At 41.9% G+C, this 21,873-nt stretch overlaps 1 protein-coding gene across 4 annotated transcripts in view; it reads right to left on the bottom strand.

Moving 5' to 3' along the window:
• Positions 1-17,418, bottom strand: part of LOC130283871 (uncharacterized) — a 417,906-nt gene extending 400,488 nt beyond the window's left edge. For 2 of the 4 annotated variants that reach the window (XM_056533498.1, XM_056533496.1), the window contains exon 1: positions 10,158-10,321. In XM_056533498.1, coding sequence (XP_056389473.1) covers positions 10,158-10,209 — 52 coding nt within the window. In that variant the 5' untranslated portion in view covers positions 10,210-10,321. Of the gene's footprint in view, positions 1-10,157; positions 10,334-17,285 lie in introns of those variants that run through there. The other 2 variants (XM_056533499.1, XM_056533501.1) reach the window with 2 other exon arrangements.
• Positions 17,419-21,873: the final 4,455 nt, after the last annotated feature.

Raw genomic sequence — 21,873 nt, forward strand, 5'->3', positions numbered from 1 at the left:
TGGCATGGGTCAGTTGTGGACTGGACTCGATATCCATGGACTATGGACTCTGACTCATGTCAATGTGGGTGGTTGTGTGGGTAATGGGTTAGTCTAGTGTAGGATGTGTTTTGTAGGTGTATATTTTGGTTTGTTGGTGTATATATTTTATGTATGTATTTGCATTTAGGTTATGTATTTGTGTTTTTATATTCGTATTGTATATATTATTATATAGTATGGATTGGTTATCTTATTTGAGGGGATGGGGATAGGCAGTCGGATCAGATTTAGTTAGCATTTTTATATTACTTTAATTTAATATTGGTTGTATTATGGTAGTGTAGATTAAAAAAAGGGTGTGTATGTTTATGTATGTATGTATATGTATAAATATATATATATATATATGTATATATATATATTTATATATGTGTATATATGTGAGGGAAAAAATGTAATTTTAGTAAAAAAAAAATAATAATAAAAAAAAATATATATATATAAAAAAACATATATAAAAAAAAAAAAAAGGGGGGGGGGGTGGTGGTGGTGGTGGTGGTTTTGGGGTGGGTTAGTTGTGAATGTAATGTGTGGTTGAGTTTTACCAAGTCTGGTTGTTTTTAGTTAAAGCTAAGTAAAGCTATTTTTATGTTTATGTAAAGAATGTGTGGGTATGTGTGTGTGATAGTATTTTTGATAATTTATATGTAGGTATAATGGTATGTGTTTAGTTAGTTTAGTTAAGTTGGGCTGGCCAGTTAGGCAGGTTTTGTTGTGTTGTGTTTTGTTAATGCTAGTTAAGCCTGTTTTTCTGTTTTGTTAAGTTTTTATATATTTATAATAAAAAGAGCGTCAGCAGAGAGCACTGTGGTCAGACAGAAAAGAACTACACAGCTTCCTCTGTTGTATACAGAAGCTGATAAGTACTGGAAGCATTGAGATTTTATAATAGAAGTAATTTACATATCTGTTTAACCTTCTGGAGCCAGTTCATGTGAAAAAAAAAATGTTTTCCACTAAAGTACCCCTTTAAAGTGAATGGAACTGAGCTGCAGTACTACACTCTACCTCTAAACAGGAGTGGGGCTGTTTTTGCAAGAAAAAAAGCAGTGCTTTTCTAATCCTGTACAACCCCTCTAAGCATTATACCTGAGCATTATTGATGACAGTTTATGCCTCAATGGAATTTATGCAAAGTGGCCTCTCTCATCTTCCATGTTCTAATATTGGTGTGGTGTCCCGGTACCGCATCTTATATGGTACCTATGTATGTGTGGGTCCCCAAAGCCAGAGTCCCTAGGACGTAGGGATCCCTTTTGTGTAGCCTACCCCTTGTCGTCTCTATTCCAACTAATAGCCTAGTAATTTATGTAAAGGCAATGTAAATAGGGTAATATATATGTAAATAAGTGGTTAATTACCGGTTCCATAGCGTTGAAGGACCTGCGGGTCACGTGACTAGGTAAACTTTATGGTATTCTGCTTAAGGACCTTTAGAGGCCCCGTGACGTAAGCAATCCCATTACTCTGTGTAATGGTGAATGACAGATGTTCGGACCAATCGGATTCACCCCAGCCCCCTGCCCATATAAGGGAGCAGCGGCCATCTTTTCTCTCTCTTGTTCCTGTGCAGCCAAGCTGTAAGCAGCTCTCTTGTTCCAGGGCTGTCAAACGAGAAGGATCTGCGCAGCAGCTATCTCAGTGAGTTAGGCCCGAGCCTTGCGGCAACGGCTGAGTAATTCAGAATATAGAGTGTATCAATTCCCAGACACTCTGCAGCATCACCGGACCTAATATAACCCCTAAATCCGGACAGATCTGCAAATATCTACCCTAAATTCTCAGGTCCGCAACAACTATCAGTCACTGAGCGATATAAGGACTGTTTGTACGAGTCTGTTACTGTGCCTTGGATGTATCGCAAGCACTTAAGTAAAGTTGTTCAAGTTCAAGTTCAATCTCCTTGTGGACCTTCAGTCATTTCATGCACCTGTCGTTACTGGGAAGGGCGGCGATAGGCCGGAGCATTGCCTCAGCATACCAGCCCTCAGCCTGGCGTCACGAACTATAGGGTTAACATTAACCCCTCATATATCGATACCATACCACCACTACCATTCACCTCCCAAGGGCTACCACATTGGTATCTTTATATGTGGCCTTTTGGTCCCTTCAGGGTCTGCAGTAACTACTACCTGTGCACTTGCTGTAGCTAAGTCCCCTGTTTAAAAAACTTGGTTGTTTCCAGCACTCCCAAACTCCATACTGGGCACCTAGAGCTGGCCTTAAAGGTATATAACCTGTGCGGACACACAGAAAGCATCACTCATCCCTGATAAAACTAAAACCGCCAGAAACATTCATAATATTCATAACCAATATATTCCACAGCACTGAACACAGATTGTCACCTCTTACCAGGGGTCAAGTCCTGGGAAAAAAAGTGCAGGAACTCACCCAAGATTTCCACTCAAGGGCTGGCCCTGCAGAACTCCTGCTAATGGGAATGGTGTTCCTGCTCTGGAAAAAGTGCTGGAACTCAGTTCCCTCGCGTCCCTACAGGACTTGAGCCCTGCCTCTTACGTTATCCTCTGTCCCCATTTTGGTTCTCACAATCTAAACTCCAAGCGCATGGTGCAGGACCTGCCTGCTAAGCCAATCACTGGTTGAGATGGGGCAACATTGTGGCTGGGAAGGCAGGTCCTGCACCAAGTGCTTGTCTCAGATGCAGGAAGAAGACAGAAGCTCATCAGGGGATCAGAAGGAGCCAAACTGGAGCGGCAGGGACCAGTGAGGGACTGGGGGTTGGGTAGGTTTGTTCACCTGTATTGCAATTTACAAATTTCCAACACTAGAATAAACCTTTAAGCACTGTACATTATAATTGTCATTTGGTGACTATACAGTATGCAGCATGCCACTATATTGTATGATTATTTTTATACTTTATGGGGGAGATTTATCAAAACCTGTCCAGGGGAAAAGTTGCCCAGTTGCCCATAGCAACCAATCAGCTCCCTTCTTTCATTTTGCAGAGGCCTTGTTAAAAATGAACAGGAGAAAAAGAAGAGATATGCGCCCCTAGTGAAATATGTCACAATACACACAAGCATACAGCAGATGAAATTGCACTCACTCTGTGGGGTTGCGTTAAGAGCGCAACACCTCAACGGACGTCTGGCATTTGTAGTGCTGTTTGAGGATCCGCAGCCGTAGCTCAGCCGGACTTGGATAGTGCAGGTCCGGAAAATAATTCAGGTAGGAAAAAGGAAACTCCGAGCTGATAGGCACTGTCCCAGTGTAGTTTTGAGGATCCGCAGCCATAGCTCAGCCGGACTTGGATAGTGCAGGTCCGGAAAATAACTCAGGTAGGAAAAAGGAAAATCCAAGCTGATAGGCGCTGTCCCAGCAGGTTCATAAATGGGATGGACACATGATAGATGTCCTAAAATCAGATTTATTGGCAACACAGCAACGCGTTTCTGGTGCGGAATGGACCCTTCATCAGGCTAGATGCATCGACCTGATGAAGGGTCCGTTCCGGACCAGAAACACATTGCTGTATTGCCAATAAATCTGATTTTAGGACATCTAACAAGTGTCCTTCCCATTTATGAACCTGCTGGGACAGCGCCTACCAGCTCGGATTTTCCTTGTTAAAAATGAAGGAAGCAAGCTAATTGGTTGCTATGGGCAACTTTTCCTCTGGACAGGTTTTGATAAATCTCCCCATATGACTTTACTTTTATGTCAGTGTTTTCCAAACAGTGTGTCTCCAGCTGTTGCAAAACTACAACTCCCAGCATGCCCGGACAGCCAAAGGCTGTCCGGGCATGATGGGAGTTGTAGTTTTGCAACAGCTGGAGACACATTGCTTGGAAAACACTTCATTATATGAATGCGAGACAGCTGAGGGCCAAACCATATCCGCCATCAATTAGTCAAATTTGTCCAAAGTTAAAATATTCATTATCTACAATGTAAACATACATTGCAATAGCTGCAAAACGTTTTCTCAGCCTATGGTAATATGCCGCGGCAAAGTTAATGGTCATGTAGGGTTGTAACCTACTGGAGATGTTCCATTCAATTCCCACTTTTCAAAGTCAGTCAATTGAAAAATAAAAAAAGAAAGAAAGAAAAGTAACCACAAACAAAAGGGTCTTTCCTCCCCGCTGACACTTTACAGTCACATCTGTCGACAGCTCTGAATAAGGGGAGGTTATATCTTCCATTGTTGCATTCTCCTCTTTATCGCAGGCATTGTTGCATGTTAAGCGTTGCATTTTATTGCAAACTAAAGTCACATTAAACAGCAATAATGGTAAAAGAAAACGGTAAAATCAGAGATATTTTAGCCCCTTTGTTCTTGGGTTACTTATAAACACTGATGAACTTCCATTGACTATAGGGATACCTATTGTATTTGAGCATAGTAACATGTGGACACCCAGGAGTCCTCTTAGCGAGCCGTAGATTTTGAAAGAATCTCAAATCCCTATTTTGGGACAGGTTTTTGCTTTTAAGGACACGGTTGGACAAATTTGGGGTCACAAAAGGCATTTAAGTTTTAATTTTGTGTTTTACTGTTGCAGCCATATGTGCAATGTAGTAAACCAAGATTTATGGACTTCCACACGCTGCAGTCTTTTTTTTTCAACTGTGATTGTTTATGTCCATTTACCTCAATTTAGAAAACCCACCAAATATTTGTATTTTATTTTAAATGGATATTTTTAATTTGCTATTTTTGTATGCATTTTTTCCCCTGAAAAACTGGACAGTTTGCTATTTAGTAGCATTAGAAAGATGAAAGATACTTAAAGTGTACCTGTCAGAGGCAACAAATAAAAAATGTTACTCAGTACCTAATCCTGACCATGTACATGTAATTTTTATGCCTCTATCACCTATATTTATTTTAAAAATCCCTCTTTTCACTAGTTCACAGTGTTAGAAATCCTTTCAGGGGAAGGGGGCGTGTCCCTGGTGGTGGGAGGTGATTGGCATGTCTGCTCATGCAGCCTTGTCCATGAGTCATCTCTTTTCCATGACTCATGGACAAGCCTGAGGCTGCTGCAGGACTGGTTAGTGTCCCAGTAGGTAAGGGGACCCCGAGTGGTGGAATTTTCAAGAGCCGTTTTCTTAATTAAATATTCAACATTTTTTAAACAACCATATTACAAATTATTTTTAATTTTCATCAGTAACAACATATAAAACGTTTTTGGATCTGACAGTGCCCATTTAAGTAATGTGAATACTGTCTCTGACCTATTCCACAAACCTGTATAGTACATTAAATTATTTTTTTATTAATAAGCTGGTAAATAAGTAGCAACCTTCATTAGCCTATGTAGGTAAGTATGAATATTGTACATATTGAAAATATAGGTATAGCTCCTCCATGATTTAGCAGATTTTTCACTCGCCAACCATTTATTTTTAAGGCTGGTGTTTTTGAATAAACAGCATAGCAGTTTTTGCAACAATTTTTGATTTTGTTTTATTAGACAATCCCAGAAGTGAATGCAAATGGTATGAAAAATATAAAGGAATAACTTTTACTTCCATTTTTGTCCTCAGCTAAAAAAAAAAAAACTGTGTTAATACCTGCAGTGGCTTTATGAACCCCAACTCCCACCCACTTAACCCCTTAAGGACTCAGCCCATTTTGGCCTTAAGGACTCAGACAATTTAATTTTTACGTTTTCATTTTTTCCTCCTCGCCTTCTAAAAATCATAACTCTTTTATATTTTCATCCACAGACTAGTATGAGGGCTTGTTTTCTGCGCGACCAGTTGTCCTTTGTAATGACATAACTCATTATATCATAAAATGTATGGCGCAACCAAAAAACACTATTTTTGTGGGGAAACTAAAAAGAAAAACGCAATTTTGCTAATTTTGGAAGGTTTCGTTTTCACGCCGTACAATTTATGGTAAAAATGACGTGTGTTCTTTATTCTGAGGGTCAATACGATTAAAATGATACCCATTATTACATACTTTTATATTATTGTTGTGCTTAAAAAAAATCACAAACTTTTTAATCAAATTAGTACGTTTATAATCCCTTTATTTTGATGACCTCTAACTTTTTTATTTTTCCGTATACGCTGCGGTATGGGGGCTCATTTTTTGCGCCATGATCTGTACTTTTTTTTATACCACATTTGCATATAAAAAACTTTTAAGAAATTTTTTATAATTTTTTTTTTAATAAAATGTATTAAAAAAGTAGCAATTTTGGACTTTTTTTTTTTTTCGTTCACGCCGTTCATGGTACGGGATCATTAACATTTTATTTTAATAGTTCGGACATTTACGCACGCGGCAATACCAAATATGTCTATAAAATTTCTTTTTTACGCTTTTTGGGGGTAAAATAGGAAAAAACGGACGTTTTACTTTTTTTGGGGGGAGGGGATTTTTTTAACTTTTACTTTTACTTTTTTTTACTTTTTTTTTTACACTTGAATAGTCCCCGTAGGGGACTATTCATAGCAATACCATGATTGCTAATACTGATCTGTTCTATGCATAGGACATAGAACAGATCAGTGTTATCGGCGATCTTCTGCTCTGGTCTGCTCGATCTCAGACCAGAGCAGGAGACGCCGGGAGCCGGACGGAGGAAGGTGAGGGGACCTCCGTGCGGCGTTCTGAATGATCGGATGCCCGCGGTTATGCACAGGACGTAAATGTATGTCCTGGTGCATTAAGTACCACCGCACCAGGATGTACATTTACGTCCTGCGTCCTTAAGGGGTTAAAGTGTAAGCCACAGTGAAAGATATATTGTCCTGGTACCTATGTCCCAGGTACAAAATATCAGATGTGGTCTCATAGCTAAAGAAACCTACTCTTAACTACCTAAATCTGTGTGTGGGGTACTGTGAGTTGACCTGCATAGCTGTTTTTGTGTATTGCATAGCCAAAGTGTAAAGTATTTCTATATCTTGTATCAGATGAGTAATTCATTGGTCACATAACATGCTTCCCAGCTAGACTTTTATGCAGAAGTTTCCAGAAAGGCTGCAGGAAGAGTCTCTAGAGGGCTGTACCCAAAACCTCAGGCTCAGGCCAAAGCAACATCTCTCCTAGCTCTGCTCTGGCAGACATACACCCAAAACGTTGTCTCCAGTTGTTCCTATGTGAAATAACCTATTTAACAAAAGAGTACTTTGGCTCACATAGGATCATCATCATATCAATACCACCCTGCCACAAGATATCTCAATCTACTGTATCCCCTAGCTAGCATGTACTACTACACGCAGCATCCTCTTGAGTATCACAATGAGATACAGCAATCACCCCTATAGTGGAAACCAAAGTGCCACATAGTCCATTAGCACTCCTAAAGATGTACATAGGACAGTGTAACATTGCTGAAATACTATATTTTAACATTCACATTACGGCTACAACACATCAACTCTTGAAGTTTTACTGAACCAAACTTATATTCACTATAGTCCCAATCTTCTGGGTATAGATCAGATGAGAAAATGGGGTTTCATTACGGCCATCTGAAACCAGCCTAGTGACTAATGCAAACAAAAAAAACATGTGTACTTAGGCTCTACATGTGCACATGTGGTACTACAGGGCAAAACTACATGTTAGGGGAGCAAACAGGGCATATGGCCATAGATCATCAGTACTTGAGGTCCTTAGGAAGTTCTTTAGGGGCAGGAAAAAAAACAGCTTATACATTTTGCATCCTAATTTTTGGCCTTACTTTCCTCTCCTCCAGCCCTACTACTGAGACACAGGGGCTTATTTTTGCTACCACACAGTGCTCCATATGGCTACATATGGCATTAGAAAGGTAAATAGCATAAAATGGCATATAAATGGAGTATAAATGGAGTATATCACCTCCGTACGCATTCAGATTAAATCAGATCCACATACAGTATGGTCGCGGAGAAGTCTATAGGAGCTTGTTACGACATTGAGTATCTCAGACAATGTTCATGTATATATGCCAGAACACTGTAAAGCCACCTATTCACATTACCTATATATACAGTGTGAGGTCTGATATGGGCACAGGAGGAGAGCAGCTATTATAGTTATTACTTACAAGGTAAAAACTGCAGCAAGAAAATGTTAATTCGCAAAACTACAGAGACAGCAGTGACAGGGTAGATCGGCCTCTTCCCTCGAAATATCTGTTGCCTGTCACCCTCCATCACATCGATACACTAAGCCCAGCAGAACAGGTAACTTATAAGGACTTTGAGACCTGACTGGCATCTTACATAAAAACATATGCAAAAAAAACACACAAAAAACTCCTACATTCACACTACACATAACCCACACTAATCACCACAATAATTATTTTTGGCAAAAAAGAGGCAGCTGTGTTTATTTTTAATAAGAATTCTTGAGCTAGAGCTACACAAGATATTCTGGATCCCAAGCCACCTGTCTTGGCTTCCGAACCCTCCACCATGTAAACACCCTTCTGAATAGTGTTTGTGATTGCCTGGGCTAAACTACACACCAGGGGTTCTGCAGTGATACCTGAGCCCCACAGTGAGCGTGGTCCACTACAGGATGGGGTGGTTGGGGGCATCACTGCTCTTTGCTCTTCCAGATAGGAATCTGCTCTCAGTTGCTATCCCTTACTCAATCACCTTGGCTTATTTTACTGTCACTTCACCCCTACCTCTCAAAATACCCTCACCCCCTTCCCTACCGACACATCCTGGAGCTGTGGACTATGTCAGGATGATAGGGGGGGGGGGATAAGGAAAGCCAATCTTTGTGATCAGTTTACATTTACTAAGCTTTTACCTGGCTCGAGTATTCATCTATCAGATCTGCAGAAACAATTGCTGGATCATTTATGTGGCTCTTTCATCATTGTTGACCAAACATCTCCTGTTTAAGTGAGGCGAAGTGTGCGGATGATAACAATGATATTATTGGCCGCACAAAAGATCCCATCAGCCACAGAACGCCATTCACTGTTGGCTGATCACTAGTCCTTTTACATGAGCCAATTATGGTGAACGAGCATTCCTACAAATGGTCACTCGCCACATAATCGGGCACTGTTATTGATAAATCTTTTGATATGTTGTAGAGACATAGTAAAAGTTTTAATCGGTTGCGTTATAAGCGTTTAGACCACGAATGATCTGGAGAAGTGGCTGCTTAGCACGTTCTCTGCTGACTCTGTGTCGCATGGCCGAAATAGTCTCATAATGTTAGTTTAAGGGACCGTCTTGCCACAGAGCAAGCTACTGATCGGACGGGGTCTGAACACTTCATACATTTAACCCTTATTGTAGTAGTAGAAATACAATGCACTTAGACATGCTCTAAAACTCTTTGTCTCCTGACAACTCTGCTCGACTTTCTCTCGAGGCCACATAGTCAGGTTTTTATAGTGAGTGTCAAACTATATGCCCTCTGGATAAGGCCATTCTAATCTGACAGGCAGTAAATGGCGCAGCACTTTCCTTACACGGTTGACACTTCATTCTAGTGATCGTCACATATCATGGCAGTCCCCGAAAAGCTCACCTGTCAGGTATTGAGGGTATATTCTACTCATATGTCATCATCAGTGTCCATCCTGGCACCACTGATGATGACATATGAAACTTTAATCTCCAGTGGACAATTTCTTCAATACAGGCAGCAAATCCAACAGATTAGGGCTAAACTGAATTTGGAATTTTTTTGCATCTCTTACATGATCCGCCAATATCTCTCTTGAACATTTAGGAAGCACAAATACAACAAGCATGTAATACCATAAATGATACAGACGGCACAGCATGGTAGAACACAATTACTGGCACAATGACCAAAAGATCAGTCTGGACAGAAAAGATGACATGAATAAAATATATAGCAGACTTATCAATCTATTACAGCCCTGCCAGACTACAGGAGGTAAATGAAGGTATTAGCATTAAAGGACATCTAATTCAGTTATCATGTCACTTTGTTGCAAAAAGCATAAAAAAAACGATTTAAGACAATTCCAACTTTCCGCTCTATAGACTTTCCGCTAAACTCACACATTTGATAAGTTGCCATCACCATGACAGATGAAAACAGCCCTCAAGGAATCACGTCTATGGCCGTTCTTGTCAACTGCTGAACCGACTATAGAAAACATATGTTTGAGTAATTTACTTACTGCTGTAAACTCCAGCAACAAGAGCCCAGAGGAGAACAGCGCACAGCTCCATGCTCCAAGAATCACCTCCCTTAGTTCCACATTAACAAAGCAACATTGGTCCTTTTCTCAAAGAGAGCTCAGAGACCAGCATGAATGAAAACTTTCTTCACAAAGCACAGACTGCCTTATTTCCACCCCACTGCAGGAGGAGGGATAGGGTCTATAAGAACAAAACACAGCCTATCAGAACCGGCTGCATAAGTCATATCCCACACACCCTTCCCGGGGGGAAAAGAAACTTTCAGCCAATCCCAAGGAGCCTTCAGTCCTGAGAAGGTAAAAGGGGATTCTACTCTACAGCATCTATAAAGCATGGACTACTCAAGAAAGATGTCTCTAACACAAAAATCCAAAAATCACAAATACCTATAGGTAAAAGTATTACATGGGTTAAATAATATCACTCAATATCACAATGATTAGCTTACGGAAAGAGAATAACTCCACAGTAGGAGTCACTTTAAGTCTTCTGTTGGGGAATTATGTAACAAGAAATGTCCTAACACACATTCAATCCTAGAATCGCCCCTTTGAAAAACAGAGGGAGGGGGGGAGGGGATGGAGAAATTGGATCCCCCTGTAACAGCTGGGAGCAAGATATAGGATCGTGTTCCATAGCCTGAACCCCATATCTGTCAGGCTTGAGATGATGAAAATTCTGTACCTGCTGCATTATTAGGGGGCACTGGTAGTTATGCAGGCCCTAGGCCTTACACTTATGGGGGTATAGTAACACCTTTTTTAGTGACACCATAAGAGCATTTGTAGAAAAATGATTTGTGCAATAGGCACAGTGGCAAAAAATTATGGGAGCTACTGTTGGCACTTAAAAGACACTGTGACCAGCATAGTGGGTACACTTACAGGCTATTGTGGGGGCACTGTGGCTTTTACTTCTGCTGTTTTTTGCAGGGACACTGTGGATGGGAACTACAAGGAGCTTAACCCCTTAAAGACCCAGCCATTTTACACCTTTTGCACATCTGACCACTGTCACTTTAAACATTAATAACTCTGGAATGCTTTTAGTTATCATTCTGATTCCGAGATAGTTTTTTCGTGACATATTCTACTTTAACATAGTGGTAAAATTTTGTGGTAACTTGCATCCTTTCTTGGTGAAAAATCCAAAAATTTGATGAAAAATTTGAAAATTTTGCATTTTTCAAACTTTGAAGCTCTCTGCTTGTAAGGAAAATGGATATTCCAAGTAATTTTTTTTTAATTCACATATACAATATGTCTACTGTATGTTTGAATCATAAAATTGGCATGTTTTTACTTTTGGAAGACACCAGAGGGCTTCAAAGTTCAGCAGCAATTTTCTAATTTTTCACAAAATTTCCAAAATCACAATTTTTCAGGGACCAGTTCAGGTTTGGAGTGGATTTGAAGGGTCTTCATCTTAGAAATACCCCACAAATGACCCCATTATAAAAACTGCACCCGCCCCAAAGTATTCAAAATGACATTCAGTCAGCATTTTAACCCTTTAGGTGTTTCACAGGAATAGCAGCAAAGTGAAGGAGAAAATTCACAATCTTCATTTTTTACACTCGCATGTTCTTGTAGACCCAATTTTTGAATTTTTACAAGGGGTAAAAGGAGAAAATGTATACTTATATTTGTAGCCCAATTTCTCTCGAGTAAGCACATACTTCATATGTCTATGTAAAGTGTTCAACGGGCGCAGTAGAGGGCTCAGAAGCGAAGGAGCGACAAGGGGATTTTGGAGAGTACGTTTTTCTGAATAGGTTTTTGGGGGGCATGTTGCATTTATGAAGCCCCTATGGTGCCAGAACAGCAAAAATAACCCACATGGCATACCATTTTGGAAACTAGACCCCTTGAGGAACGTAACAAGGAATGAAGTGAGCCTTAATACCCCACAGGGGTTTTACGACTTTTGCATACGTAAAAAAAAAAATAATTCACTAAAATGTGTTTCCCCTCCAAATTTCACATTTTTGCAAGGGTTAATAGCAGAAAATACCCCCCAAAATTTTTAACCCCATCTCTTCTGACTATGGAGGTACCCCATAAGTTGACCTGAAGTGCACTACGGGCGAACTACAATGCTCAGAAGAGAAGGAGTCATATTTGGCTTTTTGAGAGCAAATTTTGCTCGGGGGGCATGTCGCATTTAGGAAGCCCCTATGGTGCCAGGACAGCAAAATAACCCCCACATGGCATACCATTTTGGAATCTAGACCCCTTGAGGAACGTAACAAGAGGTACAGTGAGCATTTACCCCCCACTGGTGTCTGTCAGATCTTTGGAACAGTGGGCTGTACAAAATTTTTTATTTGCACAGCCCACTGTTCCAAAGATCTGTCAGACACCAGTGGGGGGGGGGTAAATTCTCACTGCACCCCTCATTACAATCCGTGAGGGGTGTAGTTTCCAAAATGGGGTCACATGTGGGGTTTTGTTTGCGTTTGTCAAAACCCCTTTAACAATCAGCCACCCCTGTGCAAATCACCTCAAATGTACATGGTGCACTCTCCCTTCTGGGCCTTGTTGTGCGCCCCCAGAGCACATATGGGGTATCGCTGTAGTCGGGAGAAATTGCATTGCAAATTTTGGGGGTCTTTTTTCCCTTTGAAAAATGAAAAGTATAGGGCAACACCAGCATGTTAGTGTAAAAAAATTATTTTTTTACACTAACATGCTGGTGTATACCCCAACTTCACCTTTTCATAAGGGGTGAAAGGAGAAAAAGCCCCCCAAAATTTGTTAGGCAATTTCTCCCAAATACAGCGATACCCCATATGTGGCCCTCAACTGTTGCCTTGAAATACGACAGGGCTCCGAAGTGAGAGAGCCATGTGCATTTGAGACCTGAATTAGGAAATTGCATAGGGGCGGACATAGGGGTACTCTACGCCAGTGATTCCCAAACAGGGTGCCTCCAGCTGTTGCAAAACTCCCAGCATGCTTGAACAGTCAACGGCTGTCCGGCAATACTGGGAGTTGTTGTTTTGCAACAGCTGAAGGCTCCATTTTGGAAACAGTGGCGTACCAGACATTTTTCATTTTTATTGGGGAGGGGGGCTGTGTAGGGGTATGTGTATATGTAGTGTTTTTTACTTTTCATTTTGTGTTGTGTAGTGTAGTGTTTTTAGGGTACAGTCACACGGGCGGGGGATTACAGCGAGTTTCCCGCTGCGAGTTTGAGCTGCCGCGCAAAATTAGCTGCATCGCAAACTTGCAGCCTGATACTCACTGTAAGCCCCCTGCCCATGTGAATGTACCCTGTACATTTACAGGGGGGGGGAACCTCCAGCTGTTGCAAAACTACAACTCCCAGCATGCACAGTCTATCAGTGCATGCTGGTAGTTATAGTTTTGCAACAGCTGGAGGCACACGGGTTGGGAAACACTGAGTTAGGAAACAGACAATGTTTCCCAACCAGTGTGCCTCTAGTTGTTGCAAAACCACAACTCCCAAACATTCTCAGGCATGCTGGAAGTAGTAGTTCGGCAACATCTTTAGTGCCAGATGTTGCCGAACTACAACTCCCAGCAATGCTTGGAGTTGTAGTTTTGCAACATCTGGAGGACTACAGTTTGCAGACCCCTAATACAGTGGTTTCCAATCTGTGCCCTTCCAGATGTTGCAAAACTCAACTCCCAGTATGCCAAAACTGTCCAGGCATGCTGGGAGTTGTAGTTCTGCAACATCTGAAGGGCCAGATGTTACTGAACTACAACTCCCAGCATGCCTGGACAGCAAGGGCATGCTGAGGATGTGTAGTTTTGCAACATCTGGAAGGGCACAGTGGTCTCCAAACTGTGGACCTCCAGATGTTGCAAAACTGCAACTCCCAGCATGCCCAGAGGCCAAGGGCCGTCTGGGCATGCTGGGAGTTGTAGTGTAAGGGGACCAGATGGAGCAGTCCAGATCGCTTTATGGCGGTCTGGACTGCTGCAAAGGTCCCGCGATGCCGCCGAAGATCAACTCACCTGTCGCTACTGCCGCCGTCTCCGCCGCCGGGATCCGGGTCTTCAGGGACGAGGTAAGTACCGGGGCCGGGCCCCAGCACTCCCCCCGTCCCCCGCCGCGTCCTCCGGTCTTCCTCCCGTTTTCTCCGGACTTCCAGGGGCCGGGCAAGGCGAGAGGAAGTAACCCTGCATGGCCCCCCTCGGCCTTTGCCCTAGATCCCTGCTGAAGCATTTCAGCAGGCATCCGCTTCCGATCTCTGCCCGGCGCGATGTCCCCTGACGTCCTGGGTCCTTAAGGGGTTAAAGTTATGGGAGCTGTAACGATTGGTCAGATGGGGACACTTTTATTATTACAACACAATGAAAAATTGAGCGTCTAAAAAAATCTGCAGCAGGTTGTTGGTGTCAAGGAACAACATTGAAGCATGTGGTAAGAAAAAATACTGGCAGGGACATATCAAGTTAACCAGTGGCATAACTAGAGTTCATAGGGCTCTCTAGCAAAATAAGGTGGGCCCCACCACCCTAAAAGAAGAAACTGAGTGTAAGCAGCAATTATTAAAGGTAAGGATAATGGGGGAGATGCCTGTGGAGAGGCAAAGTTGCCCATAGCGACCAATCAGCTAGCTTCTTTCGTTTTTCAGGGGCCTTGTTAAAAATGTAAGAGGCAAGCTGATTGGTTGCTATTGGCGACTGGGCAACTTTGCTTCTCCACAGGTTTTGACAAATCTCCCCCATTAACACCATAAAGAACCCACATTTACTGCTAAGGTAGCAAAAAGCCACTCAATCTCTGGGTCTATAGCAAGTGCTATGGCTGCTTCAGCTATAGTTAGGCCCAGCAATGGTAATGCACTCATCTTTAGCCTGCAGTTATGTCTATATCCTAAAAAGACTGATGTTTTATTCTGTTATAGAAAAAATGTTTATTCACATAAACATCAGGGGCAGATGCTGCACCAAAATCTGTGTTAAAGTCTGCCATGCCTTTGCAGAGCGCCTTCCGAAGCAGTGCGTAGCTATAGCGGGTGCAGAGGTAGCAGTCGCACCAGGTCCTTGGTGCCTAATGGAGGGCCATAAGAGACATGTATTATAATTAGCACATGGAGCCCTATTGCAGATTTTGCATTTGGGCCCAGAAGCTTCAAGTTACACTTCTGTTCTGAAGGATAAAAAAAAAAAATCACTATCTCGTAACACTACTGTAAACCTGAACATTTTCCTAAAGTTTCTAAACAGTTAAACATGTCAGAAGGCATATAAATGGGGATCAGTGAGCTATGTATAAGGGGCACCCCAAGGCAAATATTAATTGGTCCATATACCATATTATTTGTGATTTGGTCTCATAACCACAACAAGAAGCAAGTAAGTCTAAGAAATAAAAAGTGGATCTATTTCTGCTGCCTATCTTATCAATGCTTTACACACCTTTTTTTCTTATCTCCTTTTAATAGTGTCCTGTCATTTTTGCAGACAATTGCTGAAAAAAGAATATGGCAATGAAAATGCCACACAAACCACATATAGGTCTTTCCATTTCTATGTCTCGCTTACCTTTGTTTTTCCTCTAAAAGGAATAATTAATTGTAAAATTACTGTAACAATCGTTAAAAATTAAATTTTTATGTGAAATGTCTTTTTTAACAAAAATCTTGGAGTTTTCCCTCTGATCACTATGCATTACAATAAGCTGACAGTTTCTTTTCTATACAGATCACTTTTTGTCAACCTCTAATATACAATCCCAAAAAGCATTAAACCTACATCTAGATAACATTGGGTCCACCATTCACAATAGGCGATAGAGCCCTGTCTCCTCTTTCTGCACATGACTTTTTCACAGGTCACAGAGCATACCTAAAACACTATCCCACAGAAGTCTATAAACATCTCAAGACTACAGGTTCTTGTAGTCTATGTGTGTGGTGTTGGGTGAGGGTAATGTGTGAATGAACCTTTCTTCACTCCAGGGCATGGTTGACCTATGCACCACCTGAGGTAGACCAGCATCTCCTGTGCCAGGCACGGGACAAATAATTACTCTGACGCAAGGTTACGGATAACTGGCTTTACTGAGGTTGGAAAGATGGTACAATCCGTAACAGCTCAGATTGGTGTGAAGGAGATGCAGGGTGAACTTTGGGAAGCTTATCAGCTTGATGGGACTTGCCTGACTTGACTCATATGTAACCCACGCTAGACTTTAGTTACTTGGACCTGACTAACTTGACTTGAATTGATCCCCGGACTTTAGTGCCTACGGCCAGGCTTTGACTCTGGCAGGGCCGCCATCAGGAATTTCAGGGCCCCATAAAGTCATAGTGTCTGGACAACCCCCCCCCCCCCCCCCCCAAAAAAAAAAAAAAAATAGTCCAAAAAAAATACCGTATACCACGGTTTTAGGTCTGGTCAGAAAACTGGATACAGGGCAAAAATGAGCCTACCGGAGTCACTATATGAATTAGATACGGGCCGTGTCCGGTGACCAGATCATCAAAAAGTAATGTGAACCCAGCCTTAGTGTGAAGGGCGGTGGCAGGGAGAGGGTACAGCTTCCATACTCCCTGACAAGTAAAGGGAGGACAGCAGTCCATCACTTCTGGGATTTCAGGAGACTTGGAAAGCTGGGTGACATTACACAGTGCAGGGCTCACATTACTTTCCTAACTTTATGTACTGCCTGTCACCCAGCTTTTCTAGCCTCCTGAAGAGAATATATGTCTGGTGAAGCAGCTATATTGAAGACATTAAGTACCAGATGTCACACTAGTATTCTGCTATTCAAGAGTCTTATAAAGCTGGAGAAGTACTGTAAGTCTTGCACTAAGACTCCTTTAATGGCAGAGTACTATTGTGACATCTGTTATTTCCCTCCATGTTATCTCTCTAATATGGCTGTTTTACCAGACACATATTCCCTTCAGGAGAGTGGGAAAGCTGGGTGACAGGCAGTACACACAGCTTTCCCAGTCACCTGAAGAAAGCCTCCATATACCCAAGTAGTGCCCCACACTGTGAACACACAAATAAATTCATACATAGACAAACAATGCACAGATACAAACACATGTACATTACATACATAATGCTTAGGTATACACACGATTAGGCTCAAGATACACACACACACACACCTACTTTTTAGGCAGAATTGAGCAGCTCCAGGGGGGTCCACATCTTGTGGTTTTAGCTCAGTGAAAAGAACGAGCCCTGTTGCTTTGCAAGGAGACTGTTTTTTTTACTGACATTAGGTGTGGAGTGCGAGAGGAGGGTGAAAGCGTCGGCAGCTGCGGGCCCCTCTACACAGTGCTTCTGGTCCGGGCCCCTGACGGCAGTGCTGCCTGTATTGCCCTGATGGCGGCCCTGGACTCTGGTTACAGTATATATGGAGCAGGTTTTGAGAAGTCCCATTGGGCAGATAAGTCACATGATTTAACCTTTCATACTCCCCTAACAACAAGGTCCTTAACAACAGGTTTAAGGTTTAATAGTGACAAGCACATAGAATATACTAATACATTAACCATGGCATTATACTATGAAATAATACAGAGTCCTGAGGAATGTGGACCCAAGACGGACATTGAAGCAGCATCTGCCACAAAGGATGGGCAGGAGTACAGGAGAACACCTTATTCTGTACTGGGTCACCACATGTGGCTGCTGAAAAGTTTTTCTGCTAACAACAGCTTGGGCACATAGGCCACCCCCTTAATTATGTTTAAAAAAAAACAGAATAAAAAAATGCTACATTTAGAAAAGAAAAAACATATTAGAAGAAAACAATATCAGTATCTAATTTCAATTAATAAAACAATTCTAGGTAATACATTCCCTTTAAAGGAGTTATCCATACATCACTGACAGTGTGGCCAAAATCAAAAGTCATACTCATTTACCCTGGTCCTATGCAGCTCCCATTCTGGCACATTCTAGTCCCCTGTATTTAACCCCTTAAGGACCAAGTCATTTTTTATTTTTGCACTTTTGTTTTTTCCTCCTCACCTTCTAAAAATCATAACGCTTTCAATTTTCCACATACAGACTCATATGAGGCCTTTTTTTTTTTTTGCGTCACCAATTTTACTTTGTAATGACATCAATCATTTCACCACACAATCTACAGCTAAACCATGCAAAAAATATTTGTGGGGCATAATTGAAAAAAAAAAACGCCATTTTCTACTTTTGGGGGCTTCCAATTCTACGTCGTGCATTTTTCGGTAAAAATTACATGCTTATCTTTATTCTGGTCCATATGGTAACAAGGATACCAAATTTATATAGGTTTTATTTAATTTCACTACTTAAAGGAGTATTCCAGCACAAAATAATTTATCCCCTGCCCAAAGGATAGGGGATAAGTTATAGATCGCGGGGGGTCTGAGTGCTGGGGCCCCCCGGGATCTCCTGGGGTACATGGCGGGGACGTGTCGGCCGCGGCGTCATGAGGGGATGGAACACCCCATTTCCAGCATACTTCTGTGGCCCTGTCCAGGAGATCCCGGGGGGGCCCCAGCGCTCGGACCCCCCGCGATCTATAACTTATCCCCTATCCGAAGGATAAGTTATATTGCACTAGAGATCTCCTTTAAAAAAATTATAATTACATGATGCACCAAAATTAGTATGTTTAAAATTCTGACCCCCTATAGCTTTTTTAAATAATGAAAATCAGGTAGTGCAGTGTGTGTTTTATTCAACCTATTAATGACCCCCAGGTACAATCAATTTACCCAGGTTGCCATAACTTTGAAATTAACTTCAGCTCCTAGGTGACCTAACAGTGTTATACAGGGCTTTTAGGGCTCTTTGACAGTGTTATACAAATGTTTTTGAGCTATTGGTGAAGCACAGGTTCAGAAGTACCAGTTTGTTCAGAACCAGAACCTTTTGCTGGTTGACATGGTGAACTGGCAGAACAAAATTGTTGAAAAGTTCATTCATCTATAATCAGCTGTAAATGAAGCACAATGCTGACGCTAGTGTTGTATAGCTGTTAAGCTAATAAAAGGAACAGCACCTGTACTGGACCTGGGGTATAAACAAACATTATAAAATCACCTATTTTTTTATGTGTAATTTAAGTGTCAAAGAAGCGGAGCTTAGGTGCCACAGCCTGCCGTGGCTTCTCACTCCCCCTCCTCTCTCTGTCCCTGTGAACTGATATACAGGACTTGGCTTACAATTGGGAGGCACAGGTGTGATAGCCTGGGGCAGTAGGGTATATGGGGTGTAGCTGTGCGGTGATTAAAGGGTGTCTGGTTAACCCTTTCTATTCGTGATGCCAGGGTGAGGGCTCCTCTGTAATGCTTGTCCTGCCGCCATCCTTCCCAATAACGATAGGGAGGTATAGAATAATTGAAAGTCCACAACCGGAGAGTTTGCTGAAAACAGTTGGAACTTTACTGAAGATTTTATGCAGTCTCCATACATGCAAAGTCTCTTAGAGATTGACAGTGGTTGGGACCTTAAGCGTTTTAGAGTCCATAGACGGATATGCGCTGTTCTACTGGATTTAGGAGATTTTGTTGCGGTCCAGTAGTCACGCTAGCTTTAGAGGGCATTAGCTTAGAACTCACAGTTTAGTTTAGGCTGAGGCCGGTAGGTTTTCTGGCCTAGCGTGTCTTTGAAAGTTGCGCAGATCCGTCCAGCTTCCGGCATCCACGAGAGCAGCAACCCAAGAGAGCGATAATTGGCTAAAGCTCCCTTATATGGGCAGGGGCTGGACTAGTGCTAATTGGTCCAATACTTCTGTCAATCACCTTTACATAGAGTTATGGGTAAACATGTGACCCAAGGACCTCCAAAGGTCCTCTAACATACCATAGAGGAATTAACCGAAGGTCCTGCAACGCTAATAAGGTAAGCATACTATACATTATATTAAATATACACATTATTAAATATGTAAATATAAACATTATAGAATTAGAGTAGAAGAGAGGCGACTAGGGGCTGTCCCACCTGGGGGACCCTACATGAGCGTAGTAACTCTGACTTTTGGGACCACCATACAAGGTACGGTATGCAATACGGTAACGGGGCACCACACAGGTAAGGGGTGCAAATAGTCAATATAAACTGTGAAAAAGAGTAGCTCCCACCATCTTTTTTTTTTCTTCTGTCCCTACCTATTGGCAATCTATCCCTAACCCCCTCCTTGCCTTAAAATTTTTTTTTATAACTTACCAAGTTGTCATCTTCAGCTCTTCTTGTCTTCTTGCATTCTCCTCTCTTGGAAGCCAACTTCCCCAGCAGGCATGACGTCACTGATGCCTGCTGGGCGCCGACTTCCGCCCTCACTTCATCTATGCTGAGCTCTGCGCATAGATGATCAGCAAACCGCACGGCAGGCTGCTCCGGGGTCCGAATGAATTAGGACCGATTGCCCTTACGGCAATAAATAAACCGTTTTACATAAGTACTACAACATATGAAAAAAAAATGTTGGTGACAGTGCCCATTTAAAGGGATACTAAAAAAATTCAAACCAACTGGTGCCAGAAAGTTAAATGGATATATAAATTACTTCTATTTCAAAATCTTAACTCTTCAGGTACTTACTAGCTGCTGTATGCTACAGAGAAAGCTGTGCAGTTTTTTCCAGTCTGACCAAAGTGCTCTCTACTGCCACCTTTGTCCATTTCAGGAACTGTCCAGAGCAGGAGAGGTTTTGCTCTGGGGATTTGATTGGACAGTTCCTGACATGGACAGAGGTGTCAGCAGAGAGCACTGTGGTCAGACAGAAAAGAAATTCAAAAAGAAAAGAACTTCCTGTGGTGCATACAGCAGCTGATAAGTACTGGAAGGATTAATATTTTTACTTTCTGCCACCAGTTGGTTTAAAAAAATGTTTTTACCCCTTTAAGTTCCACAGCTTGTATTGCCTCTTTGCACCCCTATCTATTCCTCCCAATTGTAAGCATTTTTTCATATGAACTGGCTCCAGAAAGTTAAACAGATTTGTAAATGACGTCTATTAAAAAAATCTTAATCCTGCCAGTACTTATCAGCTGCTGTATACTACAGAGGAAGTTGAATCTTTTCTGTCTGACCACAGTGCTCTCTGCTGACACCTCTATCTGTATCAGGAACTGTCCAGAGTAGGAGTAAATCTGCATAGAAAACCTCTTCTGCTCCGGACAGTTCCTGATATGGACAGAGGTGTCAGCTAGAGATGAGCGAACTTTTAAAAAATTTGATTTGGACGAGGATAAAGCAATTTTTTTCATGTCATTTTTATTTAATGTAATTTGAATTTATTACAAATTTTTGAGCATCCATTCTGGTGAGAATTGAGCTGGCAGTCCTCTGCCAGGCAGGATACCATCTGTTCCAGCCCCTGCCTCTCAGTGCCCCCCTGACTAAGAGGTAAAAAATAATACACTACTTAGATGTAGGTATGTGGTATGCACTTATGAGGGGAGAAAAATGTGCTACAGTACGCTTAAAAAATGTATTGGAGTGAAATACCAGCCGGTGATTACTTTTGGCTATCCTTTCACAGTATGTAGGCCCTTGACAGATTTACAGGTACAAAATAGTACACCACATAGATGTAGGTATGAGGTATGCACTTATGAGGACTAAAAGTGCTGAAATTACATTGCTCGTACCTCAGGGAGCTGTTTGGGACCACCACAACAAAATTGTGGTGCTCCGATCAGCTCAAAGGACGGGCAAAGGGACCATGCTTTGTCCTGTCTGATTGGTGCTCCACATG

This window comes from Hyla sarda, chromosome 8, assembly GCF_029499605.1.
Source record: "Hyla sarda isolate aHylSar1 chromosome 8, aHylSar1.hap1, whole genome shotgun sequence".
NCBI classification, from domain to species: domain Eukaryota; kingdom Metazoa; phylum Chordata; class Amphibia; order Anura; family Hylidae; genus Hyla; species Hyla sarda.